The sequence below is a fragment of the Aquila chrysaetos genome, chromosome 12 (assembly GCF_900496995.4).
Source record: "Aquila chrysaetos chrysaetos chromosome 12, bAquChr1.4, whole genome shotgun sequence".
NCBI classification, from domain to species: Eukaryota; Metazoa; Chordata; class Aves; order Accipitriformes; family Accipitridae; genus Aquila; species Aquila chrysaetos.
Window position 1 is genome coordinate 397,374 of NC_044015.1, and position 27,786 is coordinate 425,159.

At 59.7% G+C, this 27,786-nt stretch overlaps 2 protein-coding genes across 2 annotated transcripts; one reads left to right on the forward strand and one right to left on the reverse strand.

Annotated features, from left to right (window-relative positions):
- Positions 1-177: 177 nt before the first annotated feature.
- POLRMT (RNA polymerase mitochondrial) lies at positions 178-18,957 on the reverse strand. The gene is made up of 21 exons (XM_030032448.2): positions 18,867-18,957; positions 18,042-18,137; positions 16,698-17,374; positions 16,214-16,344; positions 13,194-13,380; positions 12,614-12,763; positions 12,281-12,448; positions 11,763-11,933; positions 10,778-11,017; positions 9,748-10,527; positions 9,078-9,200; positions 6,964-7,086; positions 5,807-5,986; positions 4,931-5,017; positions 4,530-4,643; positions 3,780-3,829; positions 3,418-3,516; positions 3,015-3,087; positions 2,428-2,510; positions 1,779-1,849; positions 178-914 (listed from the first exon to the last, which is right to left on the reverse strand). The coding sequence occupies exons 1-21, from the start codon at positions 18,922-18,924 to the stop codon at positions 865-867; spliced, it is 3,711 nt and encodes a 1,236-aa protein (XP_029888308.1). The 5' UTR covers positions 18,925-18,957; the 3' UTR covers positions 178-864.
- Positions 18,923-27,456, forward strand: FGF22 (fibroblast growth factor 22). Its single transcript, XM_030032682.2, has 4 exons — positions 18,923-19,330; positions 19,748-19,901; positions 23,751-23,854; positions 24,155-27,456. Exons 1-4 carry the CDS (start codon positions 18,923-18,925, stop codon positions 24,347-24,349), a joined length of 861 nt encoding a protein of 286 aa, XP_029888542.1. The 3' UTR covers positions 24,350-27,456.
- The last annotated feature ends 330 nt before the right edge of the window (positions 27,457-27,786 follow it).

Here is a 27,786-nt window from a genome sequence, read left to right on the forward strand (position 1 = left end):
CATTTCCAGAGTGTGACACCTCTGTGAATAACTGAAGCCCAACCAGTCAGCAAAACAGCCGCAGTCTGGGGAGACATCAGTCCCACCTCCCAAGCAGCCCCAGGAAGATGAGGCAAGAGCCCAGGCACCCTGCAAACTTCGGGCAAAGGTGCCAAGAAGGACACGGTTCCCATCTAGTATTTCAAAAAAACCATTTTATTTACAGTATCATACACCTTCACCCCCGTGTTAGTGGTTTTCCCTGCCTGAGACCCAGTGAGCAGAAGTGAAACCGATCCCTGGAAATGAAAGTCAGGAGCCACAGAGGCTGTGCTTACGGGAGAGCGGTGATAGTGCCCAGCAGCCGGAGCAGGGCATGGAGAGCAGCACCCACCCCGTGGCCAAGAGCAGGGCAGGAGGGTCCTGCTGGAGCCACGGCCAGCTGCCAGCCCCTCCAGGCAGGGGCCTAACACTCCAGGAGGTCTGACTCCACTGTCGGAGAGGGATGGCACCCCAGGACAGGCGCTAGCCAGGCAAGCTCTGGCGCTCACAGCAGGGGCAGGCACAGTGTACAGTACCATCACCCCTTCGACCCCACACCAGAGAGATGCAGACCTCCCCCCTTGCCTGGGATGCAGGCAGTAACAGCAAACAGCGCGGACACCCTGTCCCCCACCAGCCCCTCATGGCTGCTCCTGCGCTCCTTGCAGGGTCGCAGTTTGCCCCAGCATCTATGTTGGGCAGGTATCTTTTGCTGGGCTGGCAGCCATACCCACTTTCCCCATGAGACACAGGACAGAGGAGCCTCAGGGGCCAGTGCCTACCGCAGCCTCTGAGGCAGCTGGCAGTCCAGAGGTAGTCAGGGGCCCTGCTGGCTGCTAGGGCTCAGCTGAAGAAATAGGTGGAATCCATCACCTCCTTCAGGTTGAATTTGCCTGGGGGAAGTGAGGGAGAGGAGAGGTCAGAGGAGAGCAGGGGCAGGGCAGGGTAGAGATGGGACGACTGGGAAAGAAGCTGCCCCAAGCCCTGCTTCAGCTTCCTGCAGAAAACTACTTCAGCTCAGGCCGTGATGCAGCATGCGTCAAGACAGCAGGGATCTTAGAGCTCTTCCAGGAACTGATGTCCCTCCAAATTTATCTCGGACAGTGGTAGGAAGAGTAAGACAGAAGAGCATAACAGCAGCAAGGCAGGGGAGGAAGAGAGGAGCACACGACCTCAGGGTATGAACCATCCCTACCACTGGATTGTGCTGCCTCTGAGGCTGACTACAGCTGCTGCTCAGCAGCAGCAGAGCACTGGCCTGTTCAGCTTTGCAAAGACAGAACAAAGGTTAGCCAGATGGTCTGGCAGAGGCAGGGCCGAGAGATTAGAAGGAGTTAAACTAATTGCCTTAATCCCATTGCATGTATATCATCTAGATCCTGGCAATTACCATGCTGAGTGCCTCACTCCCATCTCCAGGCAAATGCCTCGTGGTTGGAAACAGATGGGAGAGGAACAACAAGATTGGAGACGGGATGAGCTGGGTCAACCTGGGGAAAATCCCAGGGGCTCAGCTCTGGGGAAGGCAGGGACTGCTTGCAGAGGAATGTCTTAAGGCACTGCCCCATAGGTCTGCAGTCCAGCACACGCAGGAAAACCTGATCTCAGGGGATAGCTTTAGCACAGCTGGCCAGACCCTCACTATGTCCAACTTCAGACACCACATGAGCTTGGTGATTTCGGGGGCCACTCCCCATCTCACTCCCCTTGTCTCCAAACTGCTCCTTAGCTTTGCAGTTCCTGTCCTGTGCTCCTACCTGTCTTGGGGACATTTGACAGCTGGTCCATCAGTTTCTTCTGCCAGGGGGCTCTAGTCTCTCTGCCGGGCCTGGATGAACAAGAAGGAAAGCAAATCAGCATGGGAGCTCTGGGAGAAGGTGCACCCTCCTCTGCTCCCCAGTGCAAGCCCCTGACAACAGGATTCAGCTCTTCCAAAACACATTACACACCCTGCAGCAGGAGCAGGAGCTCAGCCCTTACCCACAGCAGCCCTAGGCAAGTGCTGAGGCATCTACAGACCCTGCCCAGGATTGGGTCGGTCTGTGCTGTCTGGCTCTGTGGTGGTAACTGAGGGCCACTCACTGGGCCAACCCAACATGTGTCTTCACTGCTCCTGACCGTGAGGAGCCCAAGGCACAGACATTACGACCCACCCCAGGCCCACCGAACAATTCAAGCACCAATCCTACTTCAGTTCTGTAGCAAAAGGATGCAGACACCTTGTTTTTCACACCGAGATCTAAGGCAATTTGGGCGCCAGTCAAGAAGGAAGCACAACTTCCCTCCAGAGCAACCCCCAGGCAGATGACACAACCTGTGAGCATCTGGGCACAACCGCCCCCAGGAGAGGGAATCAGTGTGAGTAGGTAGGAGCATGGTGGGGGTTTGCCAACAGGTGAGGAATACCTGCAGTACTTCTCCAGCATGAACTTGGACAGATCCTGCAGGATCTTCTCGCTGTGCAGAGCCACAAATTGCTGCCGACAGATCTGATCCAGGGAGCAATGGTGAGTCGCAGGTTAATAGGTGTTTTCCCCTCAGTGCTTTCTCAGCCAAGACAGGTCAGAGTGAGGGAGAGGAAAAGCAGCGGGCAAGAGTGGGAAGCGGGGGCTGCCAGACAAGGGTGAAGGGAATCAGCCTGGGGAGGTGCGAAGCAGAGGCTCCCTTTATCAATCCACTGTACAACAGCCCTTGCAGCACTCTGGGGGAAAGAGCCCAGGGCAGGACAGGGGCACTGACTCTGCTAGGCACTGTGTTTAGTGCTGCTTTACAGGCACGGATTCTCCCAGACACACTCTGTGAAGGGTGGGAGGAGATGGGGCTATGGCACCAGGAAATCAGCTGCAACCACCAGCAAGCACCCCAGGTTCACCTTGCCTAGGTGAATAAATCAGCCTGTGGAGCAAAACCCAGGGGAGGCAAGGGCTGGCAAGTGCCCAGAGGACAGATCAGCAAGATCCATGCTCACACGGGACCCAGGAGGACACTTTTACCTGGTTCATAATGTCCACGGTGAGCGCGTGAGTCCAGTAGCAATCGTGGACTGAGACGAAGGTCATACCCTGCCTGGGAGGCAGCAGAAGGTGCCATGAGAGAGTGCCGAGAGCCCCCTCTCTGCGACGTTCCCTACCCCATGTTGACCCTCTTGCTGGGACATAAGCAGGGACCATGCAAGGAAGGGGACTCCCTGCAGATCTTCAGAGAGACGTGGCTAACCCCATGATCTCCCTGTCCCTGCCCTGCTGCCTCCTCTCCATCCCTTCTCTGCCAGAAGGCCCCAACACCCACGCACCAGGGAAACCTCTTTCCCACATTGCATGCCTTGCCCTGGTGACACTCTCCCAGCAGAGACTGAGTCCCGGAGCCAGGGAAGAGCCCTGGCTGCCTGCTCCTTACCTGAGGCAGTGCAGAGCTGTGAGCATCATGTGTGTGGAGTCCAGGGAGTGGATGAAGTTGGGTGGGAAGGCATTCTTTTGCTTCACTGTATCAGGCTTCCTGCAGCACAGAGTGGGAGACAGGAGGAGCTGGGGCACTTCTAGGGCCAAAGATGAGAAAGCCAGCACAGAGCCAGTGCCAGCTGAGACCTGGGGTTGATGGGGACAGCCCTGGAAGGGCTCCTCCGGCTGGCTTTCTGCAGCTCAGGGAAATACCAGGAGCTTTAGCACTCATTGGCAGGTTCCACTGATGGGAAAGCTTTGTCCCCAAAGCACAGGCTGGGGACAGCAGGGGCTCAGTAAAGACCATGGTTTCATACTTACTGGTTGCTGTTGGAACTTTTCACACTCAAGTGCTGCATGCTGCAATTCAGCTGCAGAGAGAGAGAAAGAAGATCAGCTGTCACCCTGCACTGCCCAGCCAGCACAAGGCGCTCAGCACTGGCCCGTAATTCTGGAGAGGGGATTGCGCCGACCAAGAGCTACTCTGCTCCACAGGAAACGTCCCCGGCTGCAACAAGGAGCCTGGGCAGGAACCTTTCCAGGGCATCCCAGTCACCATGGCAGCTGCAGCTTCTCAGCGACACCTTGCCTGCTTCCCCTCCCAAGGATGCTGGCAGGCATCCTTCACCCCTTCCCAGTGACACGCTGATTCACCCCTGCAAGGGCTAAGAGAAGGGCTCCTGGAGGTGAGTGGCTGTGAGGACGAGACAGGCGGGGGAGATGTGAGTCAGTGCAGCAGCACGTGGGAGGCGAGAGCAGCGAGACTGAATCACGCGAGCCCTGAGGAAGGCTCCTCGGTGCAGGGAATGGGCCTGTGCCCCAGCTGCCTGTGTGGGATGGGAGCAGCAGAGCTTCCTCACCAGCCCACCCACACGCTCCAGTCTCTGCAGGGAGCAACGAGGCTGGAGGATGTGCCTGTATGCACAAATCCTACCTGCTCTGCAGGCTCACCCGCAGGTGATGCCAATCTGCCAGGCTTTTAGCTTGCTGCCTCAAAGCCTGGTTGTCCTTTCCCTGCTTCCCACCATGGCAGAGGGAAGGGTAGATAAGTCCTGCACACCAGATACTTACCACAGTGGACTTGGACCGATAGTAGGGCTGCACAATGGGGAGACCCAGCGGCGTGACCCACTCCACCGTCTGACCTGACTGGGCAATGAGCTTGGCGCTCTCTGTCAGCCAGTTCTTTAGCAGAGGGAAGCAGGGAAGAAAGCGGCTGGAGTTAGTATGGGCAGCTGGGAGACCCCATCCCCTCCCAGCACAGGCAACCCTGACTCCTGCCGCTGACTGTGACAGTCCAGCGCTTAAGGGGAGTTTGGCCCTGTACCAGGCACAATCCCACACCTCTGGGCTGGGACAGGAGGATCTTCTCTGGGTCAGGACCCAGAAGAACCATCTCTCCCCATGTCTATGTACGGGTGGGCCAGCAAGAAGAAAAGGCAGAGAGAGATAAAAGGCAACAGACACCTTACCTGGATATCTCGAGTCGCTGAGAACATCTCCTTGATGCCATTGAACACCTGCTTTACGAGGTAGTGAGATGCTTCCCACAAGTATTCCTGCACAGACCAGAGGCAAAGCAAGGGGTCAGGCGAAGGGCCAGCAAAAGATATGGAGCAAAGTGATGGGACCTAGGGTAAGCTAGAAGACCATCTCCCTGCTCTCTGGTGCCTCAAAATTGCCCCCATCACAGACTGTGTTAAGTCTTGCGCTGTTGCAGACAGCTGGCTGTGAGTTGTGATGGAGAGAGGCCGAGATCAGCATTTCAGATGGCTCCTTGTCCAAGAACAGGCTGATCTCCGTGTAATGTCCCTGGATGAACAGGAGGCTCTCACTGCCTCATCTGCTCCAAGAACATAACACACAGCAGAAACACTCCCAACACCAACCTGCCGTGGGAAATCATCCACTCAGCAAGGACTGTCTTACAGTGGGGTCACAGAACAAGAAACGGGCGTCAGGAGGAACAAGCCTTCAAGAACTCTGCTAGAGACAAGGGCCACTTCCAGAGGGAAGAGCACAGCCACAAACCTTGTTTTGCATCTGAAACACCAGCTGAGGCTGTCATGCCACCAAACTGGGTCCAGGAAGGATGAGGAGAGCCCCACCTGAAGAATCCCTTCCCACCCACAAGTGCTGGCAGACAGCTCTCCTGCACGCTGGACAAGCCTGGCACAGGCATGCGGGGCTCAGTCCTGCACATCCCTCTGCTAGCTGAGATTTGGGGGGGTTAAGGAGAGAGCAAGGCAGGAAGGAAACCCACAAGAAGGGCAGTGCAAGTACTTCTCTCAGCAGGGACTGAGAGCTGAGGAAAACACTGCTGGGGGAGGCTGGGGCAGGCACGCTACCTCAGGAAACGCATCAATCTCCTTGAGACGCTTCTCCATCTGCAGCCGCCCGCCGTAGCGTGTGACACCGTACACCACTGTCATCACCGTCTGCTTCACCACCTTGCGGCTGATGAAGCCTTGCAGCACCTGGGCAATCTTCACCCCCTGTTCAGCATCCTTCTTCCGAAACTCCTCAACCTGAGGAGGAGAGCACCCCAGGAGGTCAGCTCCACTGTGAGCAATGCTGGCCCAAGCCCCTTCCATGGCTGGGCAAGAGTTAGGGCGAGCACATGAGACCCTCCCAGCTGTGCACTGCCTGGCCTGAACTCCCATCAGAAACCCTGCAGCCCACCTTCACCAGCCTGGTTAACAGAGATCATCTCCTGAAGGAATCAAGAGGCATCCACATCTCACAGATAACCGTGCCTGCAGAGCCTTCCACTGCTGCCTCAGCAGAGCAGTGTCACTTGGCAGCTGGGTGGTGCCGGACATCACAAGGACACGGCACTAGGACTGTGGCTCAGGACTCAGGTTCTCCTGCCTCTGCCATCCCCAATGATAACTCTGAGCAAACCACGCACCCTCTGTGTGCTCCTCCCACCCTCTGGCATGGTGCTGCCTGGACAAAACATGCTGAGACCTAGAAGGGAAAGCCAGGGGTTCAATGCCAGTTGAGTGAGTCTGGTAGATCTCAGCACACTTCACAGTAGGCTCATTTCACATCAGGTCTTGACAAGAAAACTGAAGACTTAGCAGCAGCGCCAAAGGCTGAATCTCTCCCCCCCCCTCTCTCCTACCCTGCTCAAATGAAGAAAATCCCATAACCTGCAGGCCAGCCAGCTGTGACCAAGAGATGAGGAACACTCTCTGCTCTCTTCCACCTCTCTACCTTACTTCTCCCAGACTTCATTCAGAAGTGAGGACAGCAGAAATCCCAGTGGATTTTGCATAGCTACCTCTGTCAGGACAGATCTCCCCTGCAGCTGCTGCAGTGGTTCCCATTTGGGGAGGGAGAGACTCTCTGCCTCTGACCAGCTCATGCTTTCCCAGCCCTCTGTACACTGGTCTTACCTTGACCTTTCTTCTTGGGAGCTGGAGTGACCCTGTGCAAAACAGTGGCAAGAGGTGGAGGTAGGTCCAAGAGGACACCTCCCTGTGTCCCTGCTGTGCCTTACCTGCTGGGCCACCGCACTGTAGACATCCTGGGGGACATTGCAAGGCATCAGATTGACGGAGATGGCGCCAATAAGGTCCCGGCCAAGAGCCGCATAGTGCTGCAGACCATTGCAAGAGCCATCCTGCATGTGGAAAGACAGCAGGGTGGAAACAAGGTGTTAGTGTGTGGATGGCGCCCTGCTCATCCACCCCCACTCAACACCACAGATACACTTGGCTCAGAAGGTTGTTGCCATTTTTCCCCCCTCTCTTAAGATAGGTTTGCAGCTGATATTCCAGCAGTGGCCAGGGCCACACTGGTTTCCATTTTCCTTCTGGCCAGTTTTCCTATCTGGGTCTCATCACTAACTACTGCTGCCTATGAGGTTTAAAAAAAGAAAGCCTCACATCACACTGCCCCCTCCATGAATTTTCAAAGACATCAGAGCTCTGTGGAAACACTGAAAACCAGAAAATTTGGAAAACAACAAATCTGTTTAGGATGCTAAAAGAAGCCCCAACAGCCGGCAGTCAAAACAACCTCAGAAAACCCAGGAGCAGGATCAGAGGCAGGAAGAGGCAGGCCAAGCTGCAGATCACTCAGCAAGCCACAGCTGACTCCAAGGCTCCAGCTAGCTGCGCTGCCTCTGCTCTGTGGCTGATGAAAACATCCTTCTGACAGAAACCAGCTCCGACCCAGCCTTTCCCAAAGCTGCAGTTACAGACGCACACTGACCGATCTGTCAAAGCAGCTGCCCTGACAGCCCTCCTGGGACCAAGATCAGCTTGGATGAGACAGGCAGGACCTGAATGAGGGTGTGGGAAGGTCCTGCTGTTCCCCAAACAGCACCAGCGGAAACGCTTCTCACAGAAGATGCGCTGCTGCTTTGGACCGTCCCTGTGCTTGGGCTCTGCCTGGTCAAAGGGAGCCTGCAGCTGCCGGCAGGATCAAGACACCTCTCTTCTCCCCCTCTTCTCCACACCCTGCAGTGCAGCAAGTTGCAGAGCCGAAAACTGACAGCACTCTGGCAGCCCTGCCACGGCAGAAGAGCTGCCTCTATTAACCAAGCACTGATGACTCAGGTGGAAAGAGACTCGGGTGCCCTCCAGAAGATGTCCTTGCTTGAATTTCATTAATGGCACCCTCCACACACCTCCAACAGCTCTCTTGATCTTTTGTTGTCATAACAATATCAGTTTAGACTGTCTCATACATATTCCAGACCAGAATACACTCCTGTTCTTCCCCCCACTTCGTTATGGCCATCTGATCTTCTAATGAGATAAATGAGCAAAGCCCTCTCACCAGGAAAACAATTCATCGTTGTCTCCTATGCAGCAAGGGTATTTATCAGTGCAGACAGATAGCTGGCTGGGCAGCGGCTGCAGAGTGAGCTGCAGATCTGCTGGGACACGGCAGCGAGAAAGGGCTGAGCACTAGCTAACAGGAGCAGCTGCCTGCCTCATCTCTCCGTCCGGGAAGGACAGATGCCTTCAGAGAGCTGAGCAACATGTGAGCAACTGCACTTGCACCATTCAGAGTGTGGGCATGTTTGGGACCAAGCAGGGACAGGGTACATGGTGACAGCCACATCACTGAACACAGGGGACAGATCAGCTCTGTCCCCCTGCCCTTCTTCAGAGGTCCAGACCTCCCATCTTTTGCTCCTGCAGAGCTACTTGGCTTCAGCCTCAGAACAGGAGTTAAGCAAAGGCCCCCAAAGCCTCAGCACAGCCCCGAGCACTTGAGACAGGCACGTGCTGTCGTGCACCACACCACATCCCAGCCAGCCGGGGTCAGGCTGACTTCCAGTCCTGATCCCACAGCTGGAGAAGGTAAGACTGGCCCAGCTCTTACCCTGCAGGCAGCTGACGACGCTCTCCCAGACAGGCTCTGCCCCAGCCAAAGAAAGCAAAGCAGCACTTGACTGTACTGGCTTATTAATGCCTGCATGCAGCAGCAAATTACTGGAGTTCTCAAGCCAAGATGCCTGTAGTCTGCACTCCCATTCTTAAGAAAGCCTGGCCACATGGTGTGGTAAATGAAGTGTTGAAGACCTGGATGCTTCTGCCCTGCCTGTTTTCCTCCCCGCCGCTCAGCTACATGGGCCACATGGATCTGTTGGGCTCCTACCTGGTGAACTGGGAAATGAGAGATGTAGGCTGCTGGATCCGGGGACCTCGAGGCTTTGGCGATTTCCATACAGCATGCCAAGGCTTGCCAGGGCTCATCAGTGTTCATCCACCACTTCCTGCCCTGGGAACAGGAAAACACATGCTGGTAGGATCAGGCAGTGCTCTTATGGCACCCCAAAGCAAAGGCAGGAGCCCTTGCACTCCTGGGATATACTGGGCAAGGCACCTCCTCCCACTGTGCCTCCACTTCCCTAATATTTCATTGTGTTTTCAGATAGAAATGTGTTATTTAGGAAACTCTGCAATGCTTTGTTTCCCTTTATCCTCTCAAAGTGTTATCCTTCAAAATGTTTTTGTTTCAGAATTGATCTGATTTCCTTTTTATTTTACTTTCTAGAAGCTATGCTAAATGAGAGGAATGGTTAAGTGTCCTCTGAAATTAAAGATGGCACTGATCCCTTTTTTCCTTAGCATGTTTGAACAATTCCTGCTTGGATGCCCACACAGGCGAACTTCACTGCTTTCCAGTTCGGTCATTGAAGGGGAACCTCCCAACTCGCCTGGGGCTAGCTGCAGGCTCCCAGAGCCCACGCTATTCCCCTGTGGTTCAGGGTCCCACCACTCCACCCCAAGAGCGAGCAGAGCCCTGCCAGCTGTTCACCACGTACCGTGAGCGGGTGGTCAGCAGAGTCCAGGATCTCCTCCATGATTTCATTGGCGTACTCCAGCCGCTCCTGCAAGGGGTTTCTCTTCTTCAGCCCCGTAAGGTTAATGAGGTGGATCTTCAGCCAGTCAAGGCCCTTGGGCCCCAGTGGCTTTCCCTCTGCAAAAAGCAGGATGGCCCGGGTGACATCGTTACCGAGGTGGTTGAAATAAGGTGGGCAAGGGTAAGTCCTGCCTCGGAAGTCCATGTTGTGAGGAAACCAGAACACCTTGTCCCTGACATAGCTGGCGATGGAGAGCTTGTAGAGCGCATCCATGCGCAAGCTGTGCATTTCAGCTGTCTTCTTCTTGTACAGCAACAACTCATGCTTCTGGGACTTATTCCAGGTAGAGGAATTGCTGGGAGTGGCAGGAGGCCTGGGGACCTCGGAAATGGGTGGTGGGATGTCCAGCTTCTCATTGCCTTTGTCATTGAAGATTGAGATGATGATATCCAGCACTGGCTGGTTAATCTTCCAGGCGCAGTTGCCCAGCTGGTTCAGGGCATCCAGCACGGGGTGAAGGTTCACCGGAGGACACTGCTCCAGGAGCAGCTGGTGCTGGATGGCCCCATCCACAAAGCGCATCAACTTGGTGTCATTCAGGACAAAGGCACCAAAGTGGGGGGAGGTCCATGGTACCGGGGGGCACAGCATAGGCATGGCAGAGGAGTTAAAGGTCAGCAAGGTCTCTGCAGCGTCTGACACAATCTGGGAGAAGATGGGATGGGGCTTTATCAGCCCAACCTGGAGAGGAGAATCAGAGAGGTGAAGGTCAGCAGTAGAGGATTAGGGCTGGAGTCTGGAAGAGCATGTGGTCAATGAGCCATTACATAATGGTCATGCCAAGTAAGGACACTGTCTGCACAGAACCAGACGCTCCTCAAAGTGTCCCTGAGCAGGAAAGGCAGCAGGGAGGGGAAAAGGGCCTTGCAAAGGCCCTGCTCTGATGAAGAGGTGACCTGCACAGTCCCAGAGCCCCAAGGACAAGGCTCACCTGCCAGCTGCTGCGGAAGGAGTAGACGTGGTAGAGGACAGGGATAAGCTTGTGCTCCAGGTGAGGATTGAGGGCATTCCTGGGCACCTTCACAGCATGCACCAAGAGTTCCAGCATATGCATGCCCAGGCGCATGATGAGCATGTATGGCCAGCTGCAGTCCTTCAAGTTCAGGGAAGGCCCAAAGCCTCCTTCTGCCACCAGCTTCTCCCAATATTCCCGTGGCAAATACTCGTCAGGCTGGGAGATGGAAGGAGAAAATCGGGTCAGCTGGAGGGGCCAGCCATGCTGCTCCCAGGGGGTTTGCTGGAGGGGATCTATGTACCTGGAACACGGCTCTGAGAAGGACCCTCCTGTCTCTGTGTCCCTGTGAGGTCCTCCCTGACAGGGATATTTCAGGAAGGACTGCTGACGTGGCTGGGGCAAGCCCACAGCAAAAACCTGCTTCTTCTGCAGGCCAGGACAGCGGTGCTGCAAAGCCCTTCCTCTCACCACATCCCTGTGCTGACACCCTGTCCGCACACCATCCCGACCCTCCTTCCCAGACTGCCGATCTACCTCCCCCGCCATGCCATGTGCACACAGCTGTCGGAACGACCTGCTCATCCAGCCCTCAAGCTGCTCAGTTTGGTGGCCTTGGCCCCTTCCTCCCCTCCCATCCTGCCCTGCAGAGCACACCCTCTCAAGCCCCAGAGCTCTCCTGCATGGAATGTCTGGCTCCAAGGGATCAACTCTGCCAATTTAAAACCTTCTATCTCAGAAATACCCACGGCTATGCCAGAATTGACCTGCCTGTTGCCATGGGGCAGGGGGCTTGCCAAGGGGCCTTACTGGTTCTGGTGGCCTCTGCAGCAGCAGGTTTCCAGAACCCAGACCTTGCGCTTGCAAGGAGGTGGACAGACAAACTGCCTTGCCCCATCTCCAGCAGCTCTTCTGCTCTGTAACCTTCAGGCCCCAGGACCCCCCCTCTCCCAGGCATTCCTACCTGGCTGTCCTTTGCCAGCAGGTGGATGTAGTCCTCATAGACCTCCTGCACCTTCTCCAGCTGGCGGCTGCGCAGCTTTCTCTGGGTGATGTATCTGTTGTAGACTTTGGAGCCCAGCTCCCTGGCCAACACAGCCAGGGATTCTCCTTGTGGAGAGAGGGTGTTGAGGATCTGAGAAAGGGAAAGGCAAAGTGGGTCTTAAGGAGGAAGGAACAGAAAGACAGAGCAGAGAGACAAAGTGGGACTTAAAGCCCCTGTGCGGGGAGCATAAAAAGATGCTGATTCCCATGATGCTGAGCAGATGATGAGGACGGAAACATGGCCAGGACAGAAAAGGGGCTTCTCTGGCTGCTCAGCACAGGGAGCAGACAGAGCCTGCACCTAACAACCTGGGCCAACTTTGAGGCTCATGTTCTGATTCTGCTGGCCCAAGCAAGACATCAGTGCTTTGTGGCAGCCCTATGGCCATCCGGGAGGCTCTGTTCCTGTAGCTCTGCAAAGGCAGGGCAGGGTCCTACCTGCAGCATGATGCCCACGTACTCCTCATCCGGCAGCAGGCACAGATAGGGGTAGAGAATGTTGTACCCCGACGCTGTCTTGAGCTTGGACATGCTGTGCTTCGACTTCTGCAGGGCCTGGAGGATGGAGTCATGCCACCGGGAACGAAGGGTGGCCAGCAGTTTGCGCTACACAGAAATGGAAGCAAGACAGTAATGCTGTGGCGAGACTGTGTCACCAGGGAGCTGCCCCCCTTTTTAGGCCCCTGATCCCTGCCTCTCTCCCACTGGTCCTGAGGGCTGAACTGCCCGCCTTCCCTCCAGACATGCAAGCCCCCAGACTCCAAGCTTTACCGCTTTAATGGCTTGCGGGGTCAGAGGTTTGGTTGACTCCACTGACTCGATGGTTATGGTGTTGTTCAGCTCCATCTCCAGCTGCTGCTGAAAGCGCTCCTGCAACTCCTGCACAGAGAAATCCAGCTTGGGGTATGACACCATCTTCTCCTGCAACAAGAGTGAGGCAATAAGTGCCAAAAGCCAGAGGAAGAGAAGACATGCTCGTTCTCCCAGCTTCCCTGCAAGAAGCATGTGTATGAGTCTCTGGCTGGCAAACCCCAAGGAGTCTGGAGTAAGAGGCCTCTCCAGAGGCTGCTCTGCTCCTGTACCATGGTCAAGCATCCCCCCAGGCACCTCCTCCAGTGCACGAAGGTCATCTCCAGCCCCCCTGCCAGCCCTCGACTTCTCTGTTCCTCTGTAAGGCTGCTGGTAAGGCTATTCATTTGATTATTTGCATGGGCTACTGAGCAGATATAGGGCTAAAGAGTTCTTCCCATATTACAGTCCTGGGCTGGACCTGAGGACACCTGTGAACACAGTTTGGCCAGCTCCAACACCTCCCCAAGCTGCAGAGACATCCCTGAGCTCTGGAGTTTACTTTGGAGTAGAAGTCCCGGAGCAGAGAAGACTTGCAGGTCTGTGGGCTAGGCGGAGGGGGCAGCTGGTAGTTGGGCTGGACAATCCTGATGGCCCTCAGCACGTTCTCCTTCTCATCTTCCTCAAACAGGCACTTTTGGAAAAGCTCATCCACATGGAAGCCATCATTCTTCAGCTGCTGCATACATCTGAAGAGGGGTAGATAAGACAGGTTTAACCTTTCACAGGGGACTATGTAAGCTGTACAGAAATCAGCACATAATGAGACAGGGAACAAAGTTTTTAAACAGAAGACTAAGCATGGAGGAGACAGATGAGGGTGCCCCCTTTTGAGGATCCAAGAGCCTTGACTGTATCAGGCTTTTCCTTCCTCACTTGTGCCCTCAACAGCATCACCCAGCCCCACGGGAGACACACCACAGGACAAAGAGCCATCCCTCCCCAATTCCTGGCATCCACAAAAGCAAAACCCTCTCCCAAAGCAGGCCTTGGGGGCTCGCACCCACTCTGAGCACAGGGCAGGAGACTGATACACGGCTCCAGGCCATTCCAGGAGGACTGGTGGGGCCTCCCCATGCCAGGTGGTTCCCAGCAGCTTTCCTCTGTACCACCCTTCATGCCAGGGCAGCTGCAGGCAGGTGCTACCTCTCACACTTGTTGGAAAGGCTCTGACAGGCCTGGGCAGAGGGATGTGCCCCATGCACTTGCTCTGAGATGCCTCTTCCCTTCTCCTGCATGCTCCTCAAAGCATGCTCCATGCAGCAACTGCTGAAAGCCTTGCAGCAACTTGTGCCTGACCAAGCTGATGTCTGCCCAGCCCCAGATGGCGGAAGAACGGTGCAGAAATGGGCATAACTGGGAAACCCACAGAAGGCAGGCAGATGCCTCGTCCACCAAGAGCATGACTGTCGGGCAGCCTAGCAGCAAGACGCTGTCCTGCAGGAAGAAGGGAGCTCCCCCTGCCCTCTGCATACAGCCAGGAGCCAGCTTGGGGCTGCAGGAGCTGCTGGGGTGGGAGTTGCCTCCAGATCACAGCCTGTCCTGACAAGGTCACCCGCCTCAGGTTACAGCGATCAATTATCCACCCTCCAGCCCACACCTCTGCTGAGCAGGCGACTTTCACCTTCACACCCGGGTGGGGAGACTGAGCTCCGCTGCCATTGTGAGACTGAGCAAAAAGATGCAGGTTCCTTCACCCTCAAATAACCCTGCTCTCCCCTCCAGCCTGAGCCAGCAGAAAGGAACCCATGGGACTGGTCACAGCTTGGGCAAAGGGGCAGGGGACTGCAGTTCATGCACCGAGCCTGGGGGCAGCTGCAGGAGAAACAGCCTGAGCAGCAGGAGTGGCCACAGTGCCTGGGAGGCAGCGCTCTTCCCTGCAGCTCCCATCACTGCCAGAGACCTGAATCCCCTGCACACAGCACCATCTCCCACTCCCCAGCCCCGCAGAGGATGCTGCGGGACTCCATCCTCCTGGCTCTGCTGGGCTGGAGCCAGGATCTGGGGCACAGTGGAGCCCAGAGCCCCCCCCTGCCAACTGGCCTGGCCTGCACCAGCTGACACTGGAAGGAGGACAAGCAGACCCAGGTGACAGCAGCACCAGCCAGGCCCCAGCCCAGGCCCCCATCAGCCACAAAAAGCTAAACAGGCATGAGGGAGCCCCTCGCAGCTTTGGGAAAGCATCAAGAGCCCACGAGGTGACAAACAATGCCCTGAGCCACAATGGCAACACACTGTGAATCCTGCTGCTGCGTGCACCCCAGCTGCATTTTGGTACATTGGGGAGCAGGCAGGAGCTTCGGTGAGGAACAGCTCTACATCTCTGCAGAGCCACGCTCCCCAAAAACCACCCCACAGCAGCCCAGTTAAAACAAGCAACTCACACCTTACACCCCCAAAGCAACCCCGCAGTCTGTGAGCAGAGCAAGAAACAACCTCCATCTCACATGCTCCCAGCACAGGCTCAGCACTGGGAGAGCACGTTTAGGAGCAGAAGGGAAATGAGAGCTTGTACCCACACACACAGCACCAGCAAACAGGAACAGTTGTATGGAAACACACACACGCCCTGGCGAGGCTTGGGGGTGACAAATCTGTGCAGGTGTGCTATAAACATCTGACTATAGACAGCCCTACAGGTGTACTGCTGTATTGATGCAAAACCCACACACCCAGGCAGGAAAGTCAATGCCAGTCACTTCTGAATCAGCTGACTGGAAGACGTTCACTCAGAGGCATCTCGAACTTGTTCACCCACCAAGGGACACAGGAGGCCAGTGATAAAACCCTGAATCACCCAAGGGTGTTTGTGCAGCATTAACAGATCACCAGAAAGCTCTCTCCATCCTCTGGCAAGGCAGCGGGTTGTGCTACCAGACCCAAGCACTGCCCTAGACCCAGCCTGCCGGGATTTCACAGGGCTTCTTCAGCTCCTCGCTTTGGGTCTGACACTTATTCTGCCCATTATGCTCCACAAAATCCACCTGAATCTCCTGTCCACACTCCTCCAGAGCTGGCACCCTGTAAAAAACAGCTGTTTGGCTAAGCCTACCAGGAAGGGCAAACACCATGGAGGTGTTGTAAAAACAAATGGAGGAGCCATTCCTACTGGGCAGTGATGGAGGGGCCAGCGGGAGAGAGATGCCCAGGATGGGTGCAGAACCAAGAGGCTGCTCCCAGCCCAGGGAGCTGCTCTGTGAGAAGGAGACACAGCTCTGTCCAGAAGCAAGGTTGTTCTCACCTCCTACATCTCCTTTCCCTGCAAGATCTCAGACAAACTCCCTAGCAGCTGGGGGTGGCAAGGAGGGACCACTGTGGGAGCATCGCCTGCCCCTAAATCTGTCCACGAGAAGTGGGTCAGAACATCTAGATGTGCACGCAGCAGCGACAGGTCTTCCCGACCCCGGGCCAGCACATCTCTTCCCCAGAGAGAGCTCCCAGTTCTCCCAGCGCAGCAAATCGGCAGGCTGTGGAGATGCTGGCCGGGGTCAGCGGCACCCTGTGGCCAGTGAAGTGCATTACCTCTGGATGGCTTCGGTGCACGACTGGTTCCGGCCCATACACTCCAGCGCTGCCGCATAGGAGTCCAGGCTGGGCTGGAGGCCGATGGACTCCAGCATGGAAAACAGCCGGTTGATGCGCTGCAAGCAGCCCTGCGGATGAGAAGGGAAGGGGGCTGCGGACACAGACACGAGCAGCCCCAAATCACAGCTCCACACCCCTCTGCTCCTGTTCAGCTTTAGCCACGTCTATCCTGCCCCATCCCCTTCTTCCCCTCAAAGCCACCTCACAGGGATCAGTGGCCTCATATCAGCTCCATCCCTCTCAGCAGAAGCCAAACCCTCCTTGAACACTTGCTGAAGGCAGATGTGACAAACACAGATAAAACTGCGACCACTGCTTCTACAAGCATGAGGATCTTCCTGCTGAGCCAGCCCCCCCTCTCCCCCTCGGCCACCCAGAAAACCTAGCAGCCAGAGCAGGGCAGCAGCCCACAGCTTGGTACCTTTCTTGCCCAGATACGCATCACGATGTTGTACGCATTGACATTCAAAAGTCTTCTCTTCACAGGGGACCTGTGGTACAAGAGAAGGAACCTCTCGGCCTCCTCTGGCTGCTGCAAGAACAGGAAGCATTCAAGGTTGGACTGGATGGTCTGCTGCAGGACCTTGTGCTGGTTGCTGTCCTTGTTCTTCAGCACCGTCTGAGGCCTCTGTGCCTTTGCAGCCTCCTTCACTACTACCACCCTGGGCTTGCTGTGGGCATAGACGTTGTGGGAGCCAGTGTGGCTCTGGCTCTGGGCAGCAGCTACTTTAGCCTTTGGCCTCTTCAGTCTCTTCTTGGCTTTAGCTTTGGCCTTCGCCTTATCCTTTCGTTTGGGTTTGGGTTTGGCCTTGGTCTGGCCCTCCAGAGCCAGCCGGGAGGCAGCAATGGATAATTTCCGCTCCACCTTCAGCTGCCGAATGTACATCTCCTTCTTCGACTTCTCAACCCAGTTGCTGGGTCTGACCGGGCTCTCACCCCTTCCTCTGGGAGCGGGCTGCTCCTCTGCGGGGCCAGGAGCCACCACTTTCTGCAGCAGGTCCTGGTACTTGTCATTCCCCAGCGGGGCCAGCTCCACTTTGTTGACCGTCATCTCTGGGACATTACTGGCTTGGAGCTGCTTCACTCGAGCTTTCAGCACTGCCAGGAAACACACAGCCGGGGAGAGGTGAAGGGATGTAAGGCACAGCAGAAGGCTGTATCCTACCCCAGGGCCTCACCTCTGGGAGTGCCCGGGAACACACTCAGGAAAAGAGGGTCCACACAAGGACTTCTTCCCTCCTTGGCCAGCCCTCCTCCCAGCAATCAGCTGTTTTGACCGCTGTCTTTCTGGGATCCACCCTGTCATCCCAAGGAACCCAATAATGTCACTGCAATGGAAAAAGCACCAGCTCACACTTGTCTAGCCTCCTGCCTGGTCACTTCACTGGGCCTCTCTCCAAGGACCTCATGCCCTCAGCTCACCTGGGCAGAGAGCCCAAAGCCAGAGCATGTTCCAGGTCAGTCGGCAGGGCCCTCACATGCCCTGGAAGGACTCCTCTACAGTCCCCGAGGACCACCCTGTGTTTTACAGCAACTCAACGCTCCCTGTGGGTAGGGTGGGCCTCCAGGTCATTAAGACAGGACAGAACTTGCTCAGGGAGGCCAGCAAGTCCATGGGAAGCCCCACATCCTTCCCCAGTCTACAGGTATTTCCAGTCCCAAATAACTTCTTTACGGCTTCATAGAATGGGAAGACTCCTAGAAAACCTCCCAGGACACTGAACAAGGGAAACCCCTGCAGGTCTCCCAGCCCTCCCCAACTCACCTTCCAGCAGCTCCGTCCTCTCGCAGATGGCATTTCTCCTCGCTTTCTCCTTGGCGCTGGCAGAGGAGTAGTTCCTGAGAACACTCCATGGGATCCCTGCAGACAGACACAAAGACTGGGAGGTGAGAGGAAGCTTCACCCCTTACGCTGCTCACTGCCGCACAGCCCTGCCCCAGGCCACGGCTGGGCCCCAGCTGGGCAGCGGGGAGGGCGTGCAGAGGGGAGGGAGCAAGCAGCGTTTCTCAGCTCAGCTTGCAGGTCCCAGCAGCCTCAGCAGCAGTGCCACAGGAGGGCGGGGGGGGGGGGCAGCTCTGGGACAGGGACACCCCCCACACACACCCCTTGGCTCTAATCTCTTGGAGGGAACATGACCCCAGGGACGCCACAAACCCCAGCGCTGTTGCACGGGGTGACGGGACCCCCGCAACTCCCAGAGCAGGCAGAGTCTATCCCACAGCAGGGACAGGACCCCAGAGACCCCCACTTCTACCCTCAGAGAATGCCAATGCCCCAGGACACCCACAGTCCCCATCTCTATCCCTGGACGGGGCTCATGACCCAAAACGACCCTCCTAGCCCCCAGCTCTGTCCCAGTGAAGGGTTTGGGACACCAGGGACCCCCACGGTCCCCAGCTCCAGTCCTGGGCGGGGATGCTCGGGACCACAGGAACCCCACAGCCCCAGCTCCCTCCCCACGATCGCCGTCAGGCCTCCGGGACCCCACAGCCCCAGCTCCGGCCCGGCGGCTGAAAGGCAGGGCCCCAGGGACCCCCCCCCCGCTTCGGCTCCGGCCCCCTCCCCCCGGCCCCGGCCCCGGTCCCTCACCGGCGCCCCGCAGCCGGGCCGGGCCCAGCAGCGCCGCCCGCAGCCGCAGCAGCGACATGCCCCCCGCACTACGCCGCCATGCCGCGCCGCGCTCCCCCCCTCCAGGGCGCAGGCGCCGCGCGGTGCACGCCGGGAGCGGTAGTTCCTCCGCGCCGGACTACAACTCCCATGGTGCAGCGCGGCCGCGCCCTGCGCGCCGCCTGGCGGCCGCGCCGGCCCCGACGGGACGGGACGGGACGGGACGGGAGCGGAGCGGGCGAGCACGGTGGGGAGCACGGCGCTGTCCCGCGCCCCTCCCGAGCCCGGCACGCCTTGGGCCAGACCGCAGACGGACACCACCCCCGGGCCCGGGGACCACGGTAGCCCCGTGCCCCCACAAGCCTCTCCCCCCCTACCCTGCCCGAGGGGCCCGGTCCGGTCCGGTTCGGTCCGTGCCCCTGATCGCCCGCCCGACGCGGGAGCCGGTGGGGACCGGAGCGTGCGGTCCCCCAACCGGGCGCCCTGCGAACGACGAGGGACGGGAATCTGGGGCAGCCGTCGGGGCTCCGATTTATGAATGGGAGGCCACGCCCCGCGGCCCCGCCCCGCCCCGCCCATTGGCCGCCGCGGCCCCCACCCCGCCCCGCCCCTCCCCTCCCGCCGGCTCGCCCCGCGCTCTCGCCCGCCCTCGCCGTCGGTGGCCGTCCCGCCGTCCTCCTCCATGGCCCTATCCTCACCCCTCTGCCCGCCTCTCCCCCCCCCTCCCTCCGCCCCTCCCGCCCATTTGCGCTGTGTTGCCCCGCCGCCTCCCTCTCCTCCTGCCTCGCCTTGCTCCTCTCTCTGTGCTGTCGGGGCCTTTTCCTTTTCCTGTCTGTCCTTCCCGTCCTGGACCGGTTTGTCAGCTCGCCGCCTGGGGCGGCCGGCGGCCCCCCCGCAGCTACGGCCACCTGGAAGGCGACGTGCGCTGGCGGCGGCTCTTCTCCGCCACCCGCTTCTTCCTCCGCATCGACGGCGGCGGCGGCGTGGAGGGGACGCGCTGGAGGGAGCGGCCGGGCAGTGAGTGGGGCCGGGGCCGGGGCCGGGGCCGGGGCCGGGGCCGGGGAGAGCCGGGGCCCGGGGCCGCTCCCCGCGGCCGCGCGGTGTCCCGCCGCCCTCCCACCCACGAGGGGCGAGAGCCCGATCCCGCCGGGGCGGAGGCGGAGGCGGGCGCTGTCGGGGCCGGGCACAGGGCAGAGGGCAGGGCGGGGGGCGGTGGGGGCCGAAGGCTGGACGGAGGCGCCCCGGGAGAGCGGCGGGACCCCCGGGACCCCGCTGTGTCTGGCCCGGGGAGCACCCGCAGCTCCTCCCGCCCAGCAAAAACCTCTGCCAAAGCCTTTCCTCCGGCTGTGCGGGAGCCGCAGGTCCCCGCTGTCCCTGCTGTCCCCTCTTGTCCCCGCTGTCCCCGCTGTCCCCGGTACCCTGCTGTCCCCGCTGTCCCTGCTGCCCCTGCTGCCCTGCTGTCCCCACTGCCCCCGCTGCCCTGCTGCCCCCGCTGTCCCCTCTGTCCCCACTGTCCCGCAGACGGCTGGCCGGTGCACGCAGCTCACTCGAGCACGAACGGTTCCTGCTGCCCTTGCCCCCGGGAGCCCCTTTCACAGGGTTTGTCTGCCCACCGCACTGAGGGAGCGATGAGAGGTGTGTGGACACTAGTGTGCTCTGGCTGGGGACCCGGTGTCACTTTGCCAGCTCTGCCCAGTGCCTGGGGTGACCTGGGGGGGTCCCCTCATCCCATTTCGTCCTGCCAGTGCAGACAGGGGGGCTACCTCCCCTGCCCTGCGTTTCGGGTTATCTTCATTCAGCACTGGAGGGGATCTGATCGTTCCCTTTAAACATGCTGGGGAGGATAAAGGCTGAGGAGGAGGAGTAGCAGGGACGGAGGAAGCTTTGGGGTGATGCTGGTCTCAGAACCGAGCATCGGTGAGGCTGGCACAGGAGAGCAGAGCAGCCCCGTCGGGGGGGGACCACAGAACATCCACTGCCTGCAGAGCGGGTCGGGGCTCAGCACAGTCTGAGGGCACGTGTGGACCACAGGGACACCCGTTGCGCAGGGACCCGGGTGGGCACAGCTGGCAGCCCCCGCCACAGCATGCAGAGGCGGGGACTCGCTGCAGCCTCCCCACGGGCTGCTCCTGCAGAGGGGCCCCGGGGGCTCATGGGGCCGGGCAGCGCATCCTGCGAGGGGGGGAACAGAGAGGGCGAACGCTGCGGGTTGTCGACGCTGCCCAGGCTGTGCTGCAATCTGGAGCTTGGGAACAAGGAGGCAGGATTAGGCCTTCCCCTGGGGCTGGGGCTGCGTCTGCTCCACCCCGCAGCCCTTGGGAGCAGCCGCATGCGGCAGTGGGAAGAGGCAGTTGCGGAGGCCAGCACCAGGGTCCCCACGCCAGCGGAGAGGCTGCTCCCGGCACCAGGATCCTGCCTTGGCTCCGTAGCCGCCTGCTCCCACCCAGGCCCCTCCAGGTGATGGTGCCGTGAGTGCTGAGGGGACGTGACACCCACAGTACGGCTGCAGGAAGGGTCAGGGCTGCGAGCCCAGCTCTGGCACCTGTGGTATCGGCCCATTTCAGGTGCTGGGTCCCTGCACCCTGTGAGTGGGAGGGGGGCACCAGGCTGGCAGGACAGTGGCTGGACAGGGTGGGGATGCTGCGGGCCTTGGGAAGGGGGAATGCCCAAGCATCCCCGGGGGGCCCTGGCAGGGCACTGGGGCTTCTGGTGGGAAGGATGCTGCAGACAGGAGCAGCATCCCCCAGCCCGTGTCCTGGTGGCAGCGGGGGCTGTCCTGTCTCCTGGCCAGCGCAGGAGGACATCACCTAGCCGGCCACAGGACAAAGGAGCCCAGCCCAGCCCAGGGAACCCTCTTGCCGTGTCAGAGGCTGTCAGGAGTCCTGACCGGGCGCGCTGCCAGTGCCAAGCACCCCAACACGCGTTCCCTCGGCCATGTGGCAATGGGGCCTGGCAGGTGGAGTGGCTCCAGGCTGTCGCACGGGGCTTGCTCTGGTTATCGGTGTGGCAGATAACCTGCGCTTGGGCTGGGCTCGGGCTCTGCTCCTCAGCCTTCGCGGCAGCTGCCGGACCAGCCCTGCCAGCAGCTGCAGGGTGGCAGGGGCTCTCCCAGGGCTTCCCCTGCCTCGAGCCCTCCACCTGCCCCAGCCTCCCTGGGACCCTGCTGGGGCAGAGGGTGTGAGACTGGGAGCACTGGGAGCTGCCTCCCGGCTGCTGCACGGCCCTGGGCTGCTGCCCCACACCTGCAGGGAGCCGCAGAGCCAGGCACTGGCCGGCACCTGTGAGCAAAGCACGGCAGAGCCGGCCGGGGCGCCGGGAACAGCAACGGGGGGGTTATTTTTAGAAAAGCAGAAGTTTTATGTTATAAATAGCAGCAGCTCCAGACAGTGATCAAGTGGGATGGATTCGCAGGCATTTGCTCAGCCCTTCCCCATGGCTGCCACTTGTCAACGGCTTCACTGGGCCGGGCCCTGGGTGCCGGGGCCGGGTGCTGGCGGCAGCACCGAGGCAGTTGGGCTGAAAATCCCCTCTTACACATGGCCCCCAAGGAGCCAAATGCTCGGGAGCCCTCATGCTGCCCCGGTGCCATATCCACCCTGTCCGCTTCTGGCAAGGGCACGAGTGCCCCCAGGCAGGTGATGCCCAGGGAATGCGGGCTCAGCCGGGGTGTCAATGCCTGGTGAAAGCCCCTGCCCAGGGGCTGCAGCCCCCCACGCCATGCGTGCCGCCGCCAGCCAAAGCCTCCGCACATCCTCCTACCCCGGCCGGCCAGGGCAGCCCCGTGCAGCGGCACCCATGGGCAGCTCCTGCTGTGGCTCACACCCTGCCCGCTGCCCTGCCTGCATCCCTGCCCACTGCCCTGCCTGCATCTCTGCCCACTGGAGATTCCTTCTCCCCTTCCCCCACCACCATGTGTGTGCCCGGCGGGCAGCAGGGCTGGCCTCGGCACTCCGGGCTGGCCGGGCATTGGCAGGCGCGAGGCAGTGCAGGAATCCAGTGGCCCTGATGATGCTCTGGGTGTTTCCCCTGTCAGAGCTGCTGGTCCGACCACATGCCTTTCCCATTAGCGGCTGTGCTGGGAGCTCGGTGGCCGGGCACACGCACGTCAGCCCAGCCATGGCTGGGCCCCGCTGCGGCTTTGCAGCCCGGCTGCAGCCACCTCCTGGGCTCGTCCCCATGTCCTGCAGTGCTGCCGCATCCCTCCTGCCCACGGTGCCCGGCACAGAGCTGTGCGTCTGCGCTCGTGCCAGCTGGGCTATTGATACCAATGTCTGTCGGCAGCAGCGTCCATACCGTGTTCCTGCCCCTGCAGCCCTCTGCCCAGGTGCCTCCATCCACCGTAACGCAGCTGTGCGCTGTCACTGCCACCCCCGCTGCGCACACTCTGCCCCTCCAAGGGCCACGCCGGCCTCGGTGCCCCGAGTGTGCAGGGGGCTGGGTGCTGTGAGAGGCGGGTCGGGTCCCCAGGGCACTGCAGGTGCATTCGGGACAGATGCACGGGCAGAGCTGCCCACGAGGGGAGGATAAACCCGGTCAGCACTGGGCAGAGATTTGTTCCAGGCAAATGGACGTTGTGCTTGGCATTGCTCCCACGCAGCCCGGCTTCTGGGAAGCAGCTGGGGCCTGGGGAGGAGAGGAGTAAAGATCAAATCCTCCCCTGATCAGAGGGTCCCCCCTCCTGCTCCCGGCTCAGGCTGCAGCCCTCGTTCCCGCCGTCCCTCCGGCTGCTTCGGCACCGGGCGAGGGTCAGCGGCGCTGTCCCTGTGGGGTGGCACTTTGTGGCCACAGACCCATCGTCGGGGCAGGACCCCTCGGGGAGGTCACCCGTCCCTCCCCGGCTCACTGCCGCGCTTCCCTGTCCCGTAGGCATCGTCGAGATCCGATCGGTGCGTGTCGGCGTCGTGGCCATCCGGGCGGTGCACACCGGCTTCTACCTGGCCATGAACAAGCAGGGGAGGCTCTACGGGTCGGTAGGTCGGACGCTGCCTCCCGGGAGGGACCGGACCGGGGTCAGAGGCACAGGGCAGAGCTGGAACGGGGGGTCCCAAACCTGCCGGGACCGGTGCCCAGGAGCAGGCTCCTGGTTTCCCGTGCCCTGACCGGCTCCCCAGCGGGGGACTGCACCCACAGAGCCCCTCTGCCCTCCAGGGACCGGGGAGGAGCCGGGGTCCTGCCCTGCCCCGCTCTCGGGCTCCGACCCCACCGGAGCAGGGCAACGGTGGGCCCCGGCCGAGCGCAGCCGCCCCTCACCCCCTTCCCTCTCCTGCCAGAAGGAGTTCAGCCCCAACTGCAAGTTCACGGAGCGCATCGAGGAGAATGGCTACAACACCTACGCATCGCTGCGCTGGCGGCACCGGGGCCGCCCCATGTTCCTCTCGCTCAATAGCAAGGGCAGGCCGCAGCGAGGGGGCAAGACGCGCCGGCAGCACCTCTCTACCCACTTCCTCCCCATGCTCGTCAGCTGAGCCCCGTGGGCGGCTCTGGACCGTCCTGTAGGAAAAAATGGAGAAGAGGGTTATTTTATTTATGTACATATCTATTTTTTTTGCTATTTATTGTTTTATTTTTAAATGTATGGCGCAGGATGGATGTGGAAGGCAGATACTCCAGACACAGCCTGCAGCCGTGCAGGGATGCGGCTCTCCCCACTGTCCTGCCGAGGCAGAGCCGGCCCGGTGCAGCCTGGGGAGCGCAGCCGCCACGTGCTGTCGACGTCGCACCCCTGCCTGCGCAGCCCGGACCAGGTGGCCATCGCTCTGCTGATGGCATCTCTGCAGGGGCTAGGGCTGGGACGGAGGCTGCAGGGCTGGGACGTACCGGCAGGTTGTGTTCGTCTTGTGTCCAAGCACTCGTGGCAATTAAAGTTGTGTTTATGGTACGGAAGGGGGAGTGAGTCTTGGAGCTTTGATGGTGGGTTGGTTCGGGACAGGTGGGGTTGGCTCTCCCAGGGTCGTGGCTGCAGCCACCAGCATCGTCCCTGCTGCTGCCGGAGGGGAGCCTGGCTGGTCCCTGCCACGTCCAGCTCCTCATCGACCCACACCCTCACCCGAGCGTGCGGGCAGAGACGCACCCAGCCCAAAACCTCACCCACAGGAAAACACAGCGACGGCTGTTCAGCGGCACAAAGGAGGGAGCAGGAAAAAGCAGCTGCCGGCGGTGGAGAGCCTGGACCCTGCGCTAGCACCACAGGAAAGCGCTTGCATGCGTGACCCACAGCCAGAGCAGCGCAGGTGCTCTGTGGGGGAGCATCCCCCAGGACATGCCAGGCTCTGTGCAAGGGGATGTGGCCCTGGAGTCCCAAAGGGACAAGGCAGAGGGGGACGAGGGCTCGAGAGGGTCCCTGGTGCCAGAGCAAGAGCCCGGTCACAGCCGAGTGTCCTGCTGCAGCGTTGCAGTGGGCTCTGCAGGACGAGGTGCTGGGCAGCATTGCATGAGCCAGCCCGGACCCTCAGGCAGATGCAGCCCTGGGGCTGCCCCTGCCTGGGAGGAGCTGGGATGCTGCTCCCCACTCACGTGCAGACCCTGAGCCAGGACATCATGAGCAGAAAGAACCAGACCCGCTCTGAGGACCCATCCCCAGTGGGAGCACTTGGGCCACAGATGCCCACTCAAGTCGCTGGTGCCTGATCCCTGCCCTGGATCAAGATCTGAAGCACAGTGGGGCATCCATCCCCCAGCCTCCCCAGGCTGCAGCCAGTGCCCCCAGGCTGGTCCTGCCCCCCCCCAAGCCCAGCTCCACTCCATCCTCCCCAGGAAAGATGGAGCTGGGAAGGAACCAGCTGGGAGGACCAGTCCCTTGCCTGGAGGGGAGCATGGCCAGAAATAGCACCCGCGCCTCGGCCTCCCGGCCAGGGCACGTTCCTGCACCGCCCTCCGCACCCGCTGCAGCGAGGCATCGCAGCCTGGTCACTTTGTCACGTCAGACATGAGCGATGGCCCCAGCGAAAACCACCAAACTTGTTCCATTTCTTACCCAACCAGCTCCAAACGAGTCTGTGAGAGGGAACAGCCACCGCGTTAACTGTGTGGTGGCTGTGGTGGGCATGGGCACCAGCACTGGCCGGGAGCAGCCATGTACCCACCACAGGCTTTGCTTCGCCCACTCAAAACCCACCCCGAGCACTGCTCACATGTGAGAAATCACGCCCCGAGCTCTGGGGGAGCTGGGAACCTTGTGCCGTGGCCAGCAGCTGAAACGCAGCAGGAGAAGGAAGGTTTTTCCAGGTCTCCCAGGCTGCGTTACAGTGACTAAACAGCAAAGCCTTCCCTCCATGCCAGCCCAGCTGATGGGCACATGCAGGCTCAGCCGGGGACCTTCCTGCTGCCACCCACCTCCTAAGCCCAGGATCCCGGTGGCAGAAGCTTCTGGCTCAACCTCTGGCGGAGGATGAGCTATTAACCCTGATATACCAGTCCTGAGATAAACCCTCGTCCCGCAGGCATCCGCCCGCCGAGATGAAAGGCGCCGCTGGGCTGCCCTGGCTGCGCTGGCAAAGCCAAGGAGGAAAAACATTCCAGGAGAGTTGCTCAGCGCCGGCCGCGTGGCCTCAGCAGGCTTGGCAAAGGCTGTTGCCATCCACGCTGGGGACGTTTTCTCCAACAAACCTTCTCTTCTTGTATTCCAAAATGGCTCAAGAAACACCAAACAAGGCGCCTGCTTTCCTCCTCCATGGGAGGCACGTCCCTTCCCAGAAAGGTCTCGGGAGGAAGGGCCAGGTCCTCAGGTGAGGCTGCTTTGAAAGACACCAAAGCTCTGCCGGTACCAGGACCTTGAGTGCTCAGGGAGGAAGGCCAGAACCTTCCTCAGCCACTCCCAGCCCCCTCACAGAGCCCCAAAAGCCAGAGAAGACACAGGGAGCCTCCCAAGCCGCTGAACCCTCCATCCATCCCCCCCCAGCAGCCCCCACAGGGGCAGGCTCCCCACCTACTGCTCTGGCATCTGCCACAGCAAGGTCCCGGCACGCAGCCTCTGGAGCGCGCAGTGCCATCACTGACACCCGGTCAGCGGGTCCGGGAGACCCCCTGACTGCCCAAAGTCCCTGCAACAGAAAGGGGCATCAGTTGACATCTGTCCCGTGCCACCGGGGCCAGCCATGCAGAGCCATGTGCCACCACCTTGCTCTGCCTGCCGGCTCTGCACCGGGCTGTGTCGCAAAAGCCCAAGCAGAGCAGAAACCTCACCCACTGCTGCCCACGCAAACTCCTCCAAGGACATCTCCTACCCCAGCGCATAGCCCTGCCCTGTGCTCCTGAACCAGGCTCCTCTTGGAGCTGGCATGGCTGTGCCAGAGATTCAGCGTCACAAGACCAAAACCAAAGGCCCTCGTCAAGAACACCAAGCAAACCCAGGTTTTTGTTTCTCTCGCACCTCCCAGCCCAGGTGAGTGCGGACACAGGCAGCAGGTCAGTTATTGCCTGCTCCAGTCACATTCTTTTCATTCCCCAAGCTCCAGCTCTGTCGCAGAAACTGAGTCACAAACACACCTGGATATTTGTCTCTCTCTTCTTTTTTAATCAGCTGTATTTTAAGTAGCTTTGAAATACATTTTTCTCCAAACTGTATTTCCTGTATATTATTTGATCACAATGATATCTGGCTGGTCCTTGCTCTGATGCACACCCAGTCCTGATGTTGACACAGTGGAAAAGTCCGCTCAGGCTGAGAGAAGGGCAGGGAGGTGTAAAAAATACAAAAGACCAGGCAAGGATGCTTTCAGTTGCAATCCTGCAGCCAACCGCTCAACGACCTGCAGGCTGGCAACACATGTACAGGTGCTGGTCATGTCGGAGTCTGGTACCCAGGGCTCACAGCATGCCTGTGCTCAGCACGCAGGAGGGCTCGGACAAGCCCAGCCTGCCCTGGGGTGAAATGGGATGGCTCAGCACAGCAGTCTCTGGAGAG

What these genes read in the sequence shown, in the direction of transcription:
- FGF22 (XM_030032682.2), top strand. Translation starts at nt 18,923, where the DNA reads ATGCCCCCCGCACTACGCCGCCATGCCGCGCCGCGCTCCCCCCCTCCA. An exon ending in CCCGCCCGACGCGGGAGCCG is followed by an intron (nt 19,331 to 19,747) that starts GTGGGGACCGGA and finishes CCGGTTTGTCAG; the next exon opens with CTCGCCGCCTGGGGCGGCCG. An exon ending in AGGGGAGGCTCTACGGGTCG is followed by an intron (nt 23,855 to 24,154) that starts GTAGGTCGGACG and finishes CTCTCCTGCCAG; the next exon opens with AAGGAGTTCAGCCCCAACTG.
- POLRMT (XM_030032448.2), bottom strand. Translation starts at nt 18,924, where the DNA reads ATGTCGCTGCTGCGGCTGCGGGCGGCGCTGCTGGGCCCGGCCCGGCTG. An exon ending in TCCGGGACTTCTACTCCAAA is followed by an intron (nt 12,764 to 13,193) that starts GTAAACTCCAGA and finishes CTCTTGTTGCAG; the next exon opens with GAGAAGATGGTGTCATACCC. An exon ending in ATCGGTCCAAGTCCACTGTG is followed by an intron (nt 3,830 to 4,529) that starts GTAAGTATCTGG and finishes CTCTCTCTGCAG; the next exon opens with CTGAATTGCAGCATGCAGCA.